Below are 12,970 nucleotides of genomic sequence, written 5' to 3' on the forward strand. Positions count from 1 at the left end.
TATGATATTAAAATATATGTTCAACTAGCTCTACATCTTAAAATAGGTAAGAAACCTAAGCGAAATGATAATGATAAAAATAGTAAATATTATATATATTTTTTCCTAAAATTTGTTATTTGACAGCAACATTGTTGACAATAACGACGATACTGAGATAGATTTAGGTATACATACTATCTAGGACCTAGGTGGTAGGCATTGATTGGAATATATTGTGGGGCCCCCAAATAAATAAATATAATAATTGTTTTTTATTTTGTCATGGAATGATTACAATATTCGACGTATAATCCCTAACCCACATTACATGTAAGTATACCTATCAATATTGTTATAATATTTTAGCTACGCATTCGATAATATTTTTCCGTGTTTACCGTTAAATAATAAAATATAATAAATTACACAAAACCATGTGGGGGCTCTCGTGGGCTCCCGTCCACTTAGCACCATCCCACCCCCACACAAAAAAAACCGGACGATTCGACGATAAATAATAATACCGCGATCGCAGCTGCAGATGTTGGTACCTAATATCGTATAATATATTATTATTATTAGGTATATTATAATATTATTGTGTATATAGGTAAACGATATTCGTGGTGACGTTTGACTATGAATTCACGTCATCGCGTCGCACCGTTCAGGCTAGGGGCGGATAACTACGGACCGAAATCGCCCTGGGGGGGGAGGGGCGTATCAATATAATATTATTATGAATACAGCCTCCGGTATTTTATTATTATAATATTGTATACGGGACCTGGGGTGCCTATACCTATAGATATAATATCGCAGCCATATACGCATTGGGCAATTGACAATATTGCTCATTTAAAATTGTTATTTCAGCTGTAAAATCATCGTACACATAGATACACTCCGCGCGTGTGCGTACGTACGAAATAATATAATATCATATAACGATAAAATACCGAATGCTTTTTCACGTAATATTTTATACGCCCCACCACGATCAGTGGGTTCATCATCCGTCCCGGTGCCGACACGCGATGACTGCACGTGGGTTCGTCTGACGGCACGATAGTGGTTGTTCACCAGTACACAGCTAAACGTCTGTGATTACATATAATTATACTGTTATTTACTGTGTCGTTACTCGTTATTGTCAATAATAATATATCGTCGTAGGCTGTATTAAAATATTATTATTAAATAAATATTATTTTTGAGGGAGTTGCAGAAGAGTTTTGCGTAGAACGCGTATACTTATATATAAAGTACACGCGCAAGCAACATGCAATTATTTACTTTTTATTATACGTGCGTATCAATATCTCTGCGGGACATACGTCCCAATAAAATATAATAACAAGCAGTAACAGAATTAATCCTATTGAAAACTTCTTAAAAAATCACGAGGTGGACGATCCTTTTAAGACCGCACTGTGTCCGTATCTCCACCCGAATATAAACAGAAAAAAAAATAGTGAAAGGGCTCGTTGATTCCTAAAACCGGACACTTTTGATAGGTTGAAACCACACACTTTTGGTATGTTAAAACGCACATTTTTAAAATTGTTGTATCCAAAAACGCACACTTATTATTTTGACTCAAAAAAGGTCCTCACAATAGTACCTACTTTATAATGTATTTCTAAAATGTCATGCAAACCAGATTTAAACATTTGAACAAGTGCTCCTAAAATTAAATATAATTTAATTAAAAATCAAAAATATTACTATTATGTATTTACTAACTTGTTTTTGTTTTAAAACGTGTTAGCATGATTATCGTATAGTATCTTATTGTCTTATTATCTTATCCGTTATTTAGTACACAAAATAGTGTGCGATCTTAACCCACTATAAGTTTAGTTATACCATGGCCGATAAAGTGTGCGGTATTTGTCCATCGACCTTTTTGGGGTCGAAATCAAAAGTGTGCGGTTTTTGAATGCAACCAAAGGGCGTAGCATATTAACTACGATAAGTCACTGAGTGGAAGCCGAGTTGAAAAGTCGATTTTTTGACCAAACTATAATATTAGGCAAGAGATTCTCGCTATCAATACGTTTTATATAATGACTTAAACTAGGTAGGTAGTTCAAGTCATATTATGTTATATCGGCTCCGTCGTAACAACTCGGCTAATTTTCTTGTAACTTTGAAGAAAATACTATATAATTATATGCATTAATTGAAAATCATGTTTACACACATATATATATATATATATGGAAACTGTACATGATTAAAACTATATGGCTAATTAATAATTGTTTTGTTTAATCACGTTGCAATCTCTGTACACAATGATCTTAAATGAAAATGAACAAATAAATGTTCCTTAATTTAATAACATAGTCGACACAAACATACTGTAATTGCCCAAACCACTACGGCTAATTCGCAACCAACAGGAAGAGCAGGATGCATTGTTCACGACATCTTTAGTTATAATTTAAAACATTTGAAAGTTGCACACAATCACTATATTATATTGTGTGTGTAATAGAAAAAAAAACAATAATTAACTTATTTAACAACTGCAAAAGTTACTTGTGTTTTTTTTCTCATTTATATAATATATTAACTTTAAACTTTTAGTTTAAATAACATGCTCGCGTTTGTTAACTATAATAATATTATATTGACTTATAACACGTTATACGTTCTTGACATCGACTTAACTCGAGTTAATTTTTCCCTCAACTTGTACCACCTCTGTAAGCACATAATATTAAATTATAATAATATGTAGATACAATAATTGTATTTAATACCTACGTGTATAACTTTTTCGATCCATTAGGTTATAATAATATACTATACATTATTACGTTATAGCTTCTTAGACGGTTTAAATAATAATTATTATTTAAATTCGAAAACTCGTATCAGGAAAAACCACAGCAAAAGAACAGAAACGGAAAAAATGAGCGAAAATCTTCGTCTGCGGGTGAATGTGGCGGAGTAGGAGCGGGTGCGTGGATGGGTTTGGGGTGGTAGATGGGGGGTTGTTACACGACGATGGGGGCATTACGACGGTCGGGGCGGCGGGCGCTTTTGGAGAGCGGTCGACCCGAGAGAGAACTTTTGGCTCGTCACCTGTGACCGCACTGCGGCACCACCGCGCCCCCGAGCTTGCGCGCGCCGCCCCGCCGCCGCCGGCGGCCGTGACGAGCGCTCGACACGCGGCGGCCACGGCCCACGGCCCCGCAGTACACGCTATCCCGTCGGCCGGCCAACAGATCGGCTGCTGTACGGGTGCTACTCGGGAGCTGCCGCCGCTGCTGCTGCTACTGGGCCGCCGCTACTGCCGCTGGTGCTCCGTCGTACACATGTCGCCGCCGCCGTCGTCGTCGCCGTGACCGACTCGCGAACACGTAAGCCCGTCATGGAGTTTTAGTAATATTATTCTTATTATTCTTATTATTAATATAATATTTTATGATATTTTGGCACTTACATTATCTACAAATATAATATATTATATTGTACCGTACCGGCCGCGTGACCTTCACGAGTTGCGCTTGACCACCCGCTATGCACTCGTTCGCACTACAAACACGTCTTATAAATTTGGTGCCGGATTTACGGAGGATGGTCGTTGGGGGTGAAAATAGAGGTGCAACGAACAGGAACCTCGAGGCTGAGTTTGTTTTAGGAGCCTCGGGTTTATATCCTAGATTTTCTAACTTTGTAAAATTATAGTAACTATATAATATTAAGATCATCAAATAATTATGGTCAGCAAAAAAAGTGTTTTAAGAAATCACCCGCACCCATTTATATTTTTTAAAATTTTTATGAACTTAGTTTTATATCTACTTGCGTAACTCGATTTCAATGAACAATAAAGAATTAATTTTCTATTTTTTCCGTCTTGACTTTGATTGTATACCGAAAAAAAATTTAATTAATGCATCAAATGACCTTTTAAATAGAAATTATTTTTAAGGAGCCTGCAATATTAGTTGTCGTACTCCAACTTCCCGAGGCTTAGATTCAGCACTGCTGGTGATTTTTTTTTCGAAAATACTGGCTCCAGAGGCTTAAGTAGTATATACATACGATTGTTAATGATACACTATAATACCTATAATATTATTACATTCAAATAATATATAATATATTATGTACCTACAACGTGCTGCTGTAACGTGTACAGTTTTGCAATAATGATAGTTATGTTGTGGGTATATACCAAAATTAGGTACGGAAAGGTATGACAAATATTATTAGATTAACATAATATTATTTAGAATTAAGTTTATTATTATGAGTACGACCAAAAGGATGGGTCCTCGTCTGGTGTCGGCAATCCGCATCATCCTATAACAAGAAATTAACATAGATAATACATATAATAATTTATAGGTAGCTACCCAGGATGGTTACGTCAGTACGTCGGGTGGGTAATGATGATGCAATGGAATATATTATTTGAATTTTGAAACAAAAAAACAAACCATTTTATTATAATACATTACATGGTATTTACAAATATTATCTGCAGACACGTATATTGTACAGGAAGTAGGACGGTGGACGCCAACGAAATTAGGTTGGAGAGTCTTTGGGGGAGGAGAGGAGTGTTTTGGCTAAAGTCCGAACAAAAAAATGTATGTAATAGCAATGTAATGATTGTCTGTACATTTCACGCGAATAGTTTAATAGGAAGCATTCAAATTGTAAAAAAAATAAATTGGTAGAAAGGGTTAAATCTGCATTTGGTTAGGTAATCCAGAGACGTATTTAGAGTTTTGACGCTCTACGTAAAGTTTTGATGACGCCCCTATTAACCCCCTTAAAAAAATGTGTCACTTGCAACTATTTCGATACAAAAAGTTTCCAAGGACTTACAAATATTTAACTTTGATACTTTGATATAGGCATGTTAAATCTTCATATTTCTTCGTCATAAAATAATTATCGGATTAAGGTAGGTGGTACTATAGTACCTGGTATTTAAGAAACAATGTGTGCATTTTTAAAGTTTTTTCCATGGAAGAAAGTTGCATAACTTAGTTCTACTCTTTCAACAATGATTTTAATGTGTAATATTCGTGTACAAGAATTAAAAACTAGTCCGATCGTGTATTTAACCAAAGTCTAGAACAATTAATATACATCCATCAACAACTAATAGGTTTTAAGAACAATAATAAAATAACTCACTGATTAATATGTATATTTATTTGAATAACAAAAAAAAAAATAAAATTGAAATTGTTAAATACCTATTTAAGTATTATGTACCTAGGTACTTAACTATAGTAATAAATTAGATTTATAAAGTCAAATAGGTAGATAATTTTGGTTATCAAAAAACACAGCAGCAGAAACCTAATTGTATATTATCTATATACTAGACCATATCAATAATTTTTTACCAAGCAAGATGACGAAAATGAATAAATAAAATAGTCATACAAAATTGTGTTTATGATAACAAATGTTTGTGTCTCTTGGTTGACGAATAACGACGAACCTCGATTGTAGTAGGTTGTGGGCAGAAATGCTGCCACCCCTAAATTCTTAAGACATTTCTAACCAGTGCACCTCTGTTTACCCGCTCACCACATAAATACATTCTCGGACTAATATTCAAACAGATAGTTGCGACAATGATGATAATATAGATATTATCGGCTATATTAGCCGTGTTCAAACACTATTTTTAGGGTTGATGGTATTGAAATTTGATACTAGTATCTATACCGTGGTATCGGAATTGGTACCAGTATGTGACAGATGACGGTGTAATATCGAATTGCACTTATTTATGTCAAGTTGCACTAGAGACAGAAAAAGGTCATGTTCGAATTGCACCCGGGTTCAAAAACGGCTATGTCCGATTTGCATTTAGTTTAAAAAAGGAAATATTTGAATTGTTCTCGTTTCGATTGTATAACATAAAACCTAATTATTATCGAATAACGACGGTGAATAGAATAATTTGTATTTTTAATGGCTATACTGCAAAAGTTTTATTGTTTTTATTTTACTTATTACAATACAGTATATTATAGCTACAATTTAAAAATAAAAACCTACAAATAATTTGTTCATTTTTCAAAACTAATAAATAATTAATAATATGCCTAGTAAAAAACGAGTTATTTAAAAAAAATTAATATCGAGCTACAGTCGAAATAGGTACTACATATTAATAAAGTTAAGTACAATATATTGTATAACAATATTATTTATTTATGTTTATTTCTATGTTAATTATTTACTCACTATAATAACGTAATTGTACTTAACAGTAAATTATACATGTAGCATGCAATAATATTATCAACTAAAATGTATATTTTTAAGTATTATATTATGGAATGTGCTGTTTGAGCACATTCGAACGTTACCTGATTTTAACTCGAGTACATTTACTAGGTACCTACTATCTTTTTAAGCTTTTTGTAACCTTAGTGCAATTCGAACGGTTTGGTTTAGTTATAAGGAGTACAGTTCGACAATTTCTGGATGCATAAAATATACCATACATGACCGATGTTACATGACAGGTGTTTTAATTGGCCAATTTCAAACAACCCGCGGCTTTAAAATAATTGAATCATTAAAATAATATATTATTGTGTTCTCATAATACCCTGTTAGACAAGACGTGTTGAACTTTTTAGTTATTATTATTCTATATCGTCATACCCGGTACTTTTCCAGAATACAGTAAAGCCGATACCGACACATATACCACGTACTACCGGTACTTATACCATGGTAATATCGATATAATATCGTCATGATCGCGATATATATTCCAAAACACACCGGTGGTCGGTACACCGGCATTTGACGGCACCATAATAATATTATGTATCAAACACAGGAACTGGTGTAGTATAATGTGGATGCCTACATCATTATAAAATATAAAAATTTATGAATATTATCATATAAAAATATATGAATTAATGTGGGCACATTTTGATGAATATTGAAACCTATTCTAAAAAAACACGCGTATGGTGGGCGTATATAAACGCTTAATAAGATACACAAAATATTTTTAATATTCATTTTATTGTTTTGAATGATATACGTTACATTCTTTTCGGTATTATATGTGACGTATCGTCGTTGGCATTAAAAACCTCCTATGTTCCAAATTTAAGATTATGAGGTTTGGACTTTTGGTGTCCCTTTAAGAGAAAAAATAAGCTATCATATTTGATGTGCTATCGCCTATTTTCTTAGCATAATTAATTGAAAATAATAAATAAAACCTCCCACACTGTGTTATCCACTTTAAATCGTTTATGAAATACTTTCAATGTGATTAAAAATGTAAAATAATATGCCACCAACTATATTCACAAAATCTCCTATGTAAGTTTGGTAACAATAAACTATCATAAAATCTAAAACGTGTTATAAGTCACGAGTAATGACAATACTTACAATAACATTCAATATTTACGCAAATATTTAATTTTTTACACCAATTTCTTTTTTTTCAAATTAAGATTTCATATATAGGTAGTTTTAAAGTTTTCCGATTCGTTTCTGTAAATAATCGTCAATTTGTTTTTTTTCTCCTTGAACATTGGGTTTTATAACATAAGTTTTTTCGTGTCAACGACGGTATGCCCTTCAAGCGGTGTGCGTATGCGCCCGTGACCAATCACCGACGACGTTAGGTAGGTACATGAGTGTGGTATATACCGATATACCGTAAACTGAAATGTACCGAATAAAAACAGACAACGCTATGATGTTTTTGTAATGTAATATTATTATGTTCATGATATTATTATATAACATCACGACATTTTTCTCTTATAGTCGTCATGTCGCGGGTGTAACAAACAATATTATTATATTAATTTGTGACGCTGCTCGTTTGCAGGCGGTGCACTCGCGACGCCCTATACACGCTCGCAAAAGCGGCGGTGGTGCCGCGGAGAGACGGTGACGGCGGTGAAAACAACACCACCACTACCATCGTGACGACGACCGCCACCACCACCACCACCACCACCAGCACCACTGCGACCGCCACCGTGACCACCGTCAACACGGCAACCGTAGACGTCGGTGTGATGCGTACCGCCGTCGACCGCGACCTCGGACAAACGTCACGCCGCGGAGTGGCCGGGGCCTGATATAACCGCGTGGCTCGAGATACTATGGAGTGATGGCGAGGGAAGTGAGTACATTATTATACTTACACGTCGTCGTCCAAATTATATTACATTGTCGCGGTTATCGCCGGCCGCATGTGCGCGGTATTGGTCCTGTATCGCGGCGATCGCAGTCATCGCCGATAAATTACAATAATATTATTATCACCGTTCTTCCGACGGACGACGCGACGAGTCTTCGCTGTGTAATACCTATTATCACTATCGTTATCACTTATCGTTATCGTTACGCCGTGGCCATTGTCGTTGTCGGGCACCAACATATGTCGTACAACATTACAACTATAATACTGGATAGCCGACTTCATATTATAGATACAAGAGCTTATGGATAATATAATAATATTATGATGCTCAGCGCCATATTTTTTCTACACTTGGGCAATGTTTACAAGTTCTCATCATTTTTATACTGTCATTGGGACAGAGGATATACCTATTTTTAATATGACCGCACATACTAAAATATTGGCGCATTTCTGGGAGGGCTGCTAAAGGGCTTTAGCCCCCTTCGAAAATGTTATGTACATATATTATCATTTATTTATTTATATTACAATTAGGCAAACCTAAGTAGTTCATACTTCTTCAGTTCCATACATTTAAAATATAAATAAAATAACATAATATATATTATATTATAATTATGGTATAGATGATCGACTATTATTTTGTACTAAAATTACAACTATTGTATTTTTTTGAAAACAATTTAACCCTAGACCCACGCCTGCTAAGAGATTACTGGGACTGGCAAGGAATGCGCCTCTAACGAGAATGCCTGTATATTATGGATATTTAAAGAAAATTAATTCGATAATTTAAGCATTAAAATACTTGTTACGATTCTATATAGGTAGTTACTGTCAGTATATTCGATTAGACCTTATACTTACTTACCAATTTTCGTATATAACCATAATTCTGTAATTATAGACCTATGAGATTAAAACAAGTGCAGCGGCATATCCTGCAGGAATTATAGACAATGAATGGGTTTCAAACAAATATGATAATACAACGGGTGGTTGGCTTTTGGGCCACATTTTATCTACCTGTTTTATGTACAAAATATTTGTATACACTTTTATTACCCGGGTATTGGGTTACAACAAAAATATGAAACGTTTAAAGGGCACCGGAAATTGGGCAATTTATATTTTATAACTTGATTAAAATTAATTAAAACTTTACAACTTAAATCAATTTAATTTAATACTATGCTTAAGTCACATATTTCGTATTCATTCAACAAATCCACGAAATTATTAAATAAAATAAAAATACGTACTTATACAACCATAGTAGATTATAAATAATAATTATCCCAAAACAAGTATTTTTTGAATTCATATTTTATAACGACGTCACTATACGTCCATTGGCTACTTGAATACACCTAACACATTTGGTTAGCAGCTTATAAGTACTAGCGATTAACGATTAGTAAACATTGCCCACGGAGCATCATTGATAAGAACCCCGGTAATGTGTACAAGAATATAACGTCATATTGTATAGTTATGAGTAATTATTTTATGCATAGGCGCAACTAAACCTCTGAAACGTGGGGTGCTATATAATTGAAAATTCCTCACAAACCTATAATAATCAATAGGCACTGGAAAACTTTTTATTTTAACACATTTCATATTAATGATAAAAACAAAATATATTTAATAATACTCTTTTAACAATATATTAAAACTTTAATATACAACTTATGTAGGTCTACCGGTAATATTGCAGTCCGCCCCAGCGCACATCTATACGACTATTATACCCACAGTGCTTTTTGCTGTGACCCATTGGCTAAAAATAGTTTGTCAGTAATCTTTAATGTGTATTTTAATGCTAGTCCTAGTCGTCTATCAATTATAAGATTATGAAGTAATTTATAAGTTATAACTAAGCAATATTACGACCAGAATAGTTTTAATTTTTTCCGTTAAATATTTCATAATTTAAAAACATAAAATGTATGGTATTTCATTAAAATATTAGTATAGTTCGACCTAAGAAAACAAGGGGTGCTAAATTTGAACTCGGGGGTGTTAAAGACACTTTTGGTCCTCCCCTAGCTGCGCCAATGAGTATAATATGTCATATCTGTGTTGCCGAGTAATAATTTCCAGCCGCCGTCGTCGTCGCGCGTTCCCGAGTCCCCGAGATACAATTATTATTATAACATTAATAATATTATGACGCCCGCATGATAATTGATAGGTACTAATAGGAACTTACATCACCGGATTTTATAATATTATACCACGGTGCTACATCCGAGCGGTGAAGACCATGAAAGGCGGGTAAAAATCCACACTCGTTTTCTTAATATAATTGGAGGACAAATATTAACAGTAAGGGAAATTTGTACACAAGCCCAGGTCTTATGGCAGGCCCTTATTTTGTATTGTAATTCAAAAACAAATATAATATGTAAATGCTCGAAAAGTCCACCGAATGTTTATAATAGCATTTCCTATACATGGAATAACTTTCCAAAATATTTTAATTCTTTTTGAACTGTTTATAGACATATTAAATTTTCGATTTTTCTTTTAAACATATCGATAAAAACCTTTCTGATCATTCAAAAAACTTGAAATAAATATGTATAAAAGTTAAATATATTAAATGTTTATGATAAAAACTTATTAATTCTACCATATTACTATTAATAAAATAAATTACTTTTACGTTTTAGCAATATATATACATATATATATAATAATATATGCTGACAGACAGTCTTCGATGATAATCAATTTTTATCTGCTTTCATTCATCATTGAATTCAAATAGAACACATACATTACTGCAGTGACTTACTCAATTAGGAGTTACACTCGACACCCACAACTTATGTTCTACAGACTGATTACCTACGTTACTCCTTTTTTTCAGTTAATTTTTTGAGTAAAAACAGCAAACAAATATGAAAATATAAAATAATCTTTGGCTTTGTGCACCACGCTCATAACAGGCCCTCAGGTCTCAGACCACCGTTTGAAAAACCCTGAACTCTAATCAGTCTAACCAAAATGTAACCGCACGGTCATAACTTAAATAACATAATCAATTTCGCGGTAGTCTTGGTAGATATATACGGTTAAATTTCTACAACCTCGTTTTAATCAGAAAAAAAGTATTTTACACGAGACGTCAAGTTGTGAACCACTCTTAAATATTTCAGATTTCCTGCGACGACGGTGTGAACTGCATGCCTAAACGGTCCTGAACTATTATATTATGTGTTTGACGATTGATGTTTTTTGCCCACCAATTTAATATACCCACTCTGGACAAGTAGTAGCACATCGAATTGACAAATATTTATCTAATAACGATCTAATACGATCATACTTGATGCCCCGATCGTATACGAAAAAAATACATTTTCCATCCGACAATTATTTCCAAAATGTAAATTTTCAAGTGTCCTCCTCCCGACAATTTTACTATAGACATTAGGTATTGCCTATAGTACAGTATAGACCCTATACATTATTTGTTATCACTTCCAAGTTCGTGGAAAGGTGGGGAAGTGAATGAAAATAATTAAGTCAAGTCATAAGTGAATGCCAGTTGGTTAAGTTAGGAGTTAGGAAAGAGTTGACGAATCATCTAACTAAGTTTGAAGATAATACGGAAAAAATATCAAGTCAAAAGAAATGTCATAAACTATAGTATTAATTGGTTCGTAGATCACATAAAGAATTATGTTATTTGTTCCCATATGATATAATATTGTTTTATCAAGATACATAACAGATAGTATAGTGCCTGTTAGATTATTTTTGTTTAAAACCGTGTATTCTCCGTGGAAATATTATAAAACAACTAAAACCAAACATTTTTAACATTAATTTGATGAATTGTTTTTGTTAATCAACCGAAATAAAACTAAATTATTTCAATAGTCAATAAAACTAGTCAAGTTGATTAGAAAATTAATACAATCTATAGTGTTAGGTAAGTTCAAAAATAAATAAATAATCGTTTAACTTAACTTAAACTTTGAGACTGCCTAGTTAATGCCCACCTTTGCATTTTATAACTGTCGTATACTTTTAATTACGAATAATACCGTTAAATATCGTGATTTTAAATATTTTAATTTTATAATCGTAAGCAGCAGCTGATAACTCGTCGTAAGATATATCGTGATAAATAAATGCTGGTTTATAAAATATAAGTTTTACAACCAATCATATTATTAATATCGTAGTATCGACACGCAGCATATGAGAAAAATCGAAATAATATTAGGCGATTAAATTTTAACTACCCGTCCCGCGCCTAAAAGCCGTTTTCAAAAATTCTATTAAAAAGCGCCTTACGCATCAAGATATCGGGTTTTATTTCTCACCGGGATAAATAAAATATGTAATAAAATGTTATAGCATAATATACTTCATTGCGCCCTCTATAATAATATTATATACTTCGTTCGCGTGTAGTGTGTACATTGTGCATACTATATATAGGTATATTTAACTGTCAAGGCGATAAAGAAAAAAAAAATCATAATTTTGATATAATATAATATTTCAACACTCCATGACGTTATATAGGTGCCTATATATTTTAAAATCTAATCAGAAATAGAAGCGACGGCTCTGCGATCACTGCCCTTTCAGATTATACGCATCGTATGATTGCCACCCTCCCCAAATCCACTATTTGCAGATGTGGTTTGAAAGATATTTCTTTTTCCGTTTTTAACGACAGTGAGAATATTATTATTTTTTGATTGTGTAACAGCAGTTCGATAAAAAAAAAAAAAAAAACGAAAACAAATCGCGTTCAAAATAAATGTATTATTC

At 33.3% G+C, this 12,970-nt stretch overlaps 1 protein-coding gene across 1 annotated transcript in view; it reads left to right on the plus strand.

The window, feature by feature from the left end:
* Positions 1–3,211: 3,211 nt before the first annotated feature.
* The window catches only part of LOC132935079 (uncharacterized), a 116,115-nt gene continuing 106,356 nt past the window's right edge, over positions 3,212–12,970 (plus strand). Inside the window, exons 1-2 of the mRNA XM_061001534.1 lie at positions 3,212–3,356; positions 7,847–8,146. Of these exons, the coding sequence (XP_060857517.1) occupies positions 8,135–8,146 (12 nt within the window). The 5' untranslated portion in view covers positions 3,212–3,356; positions 7,847–8,134. The remainder of the gene's footprint in view (positions 3,357–7,846; positions 8,147–12,970) is intronic.

The sequence above is a fragment of the Metopolophium dirhodum genome, chromosome 1 (genome assembly GCF_019925205.1).
Source record: "Metopolophium dirhodum isolate CAU chromosome 1, ASM1992520v1, whole genome shotgun sequence".
In the NCBI taxonomy this organism is placed as follows: domain Eukaryota; kingdom Metazoa; phylum Arthropoda; class Insecta; order Hemiptera; family Aphididae; genus Metopolophium; species Metopolophium dirhodum.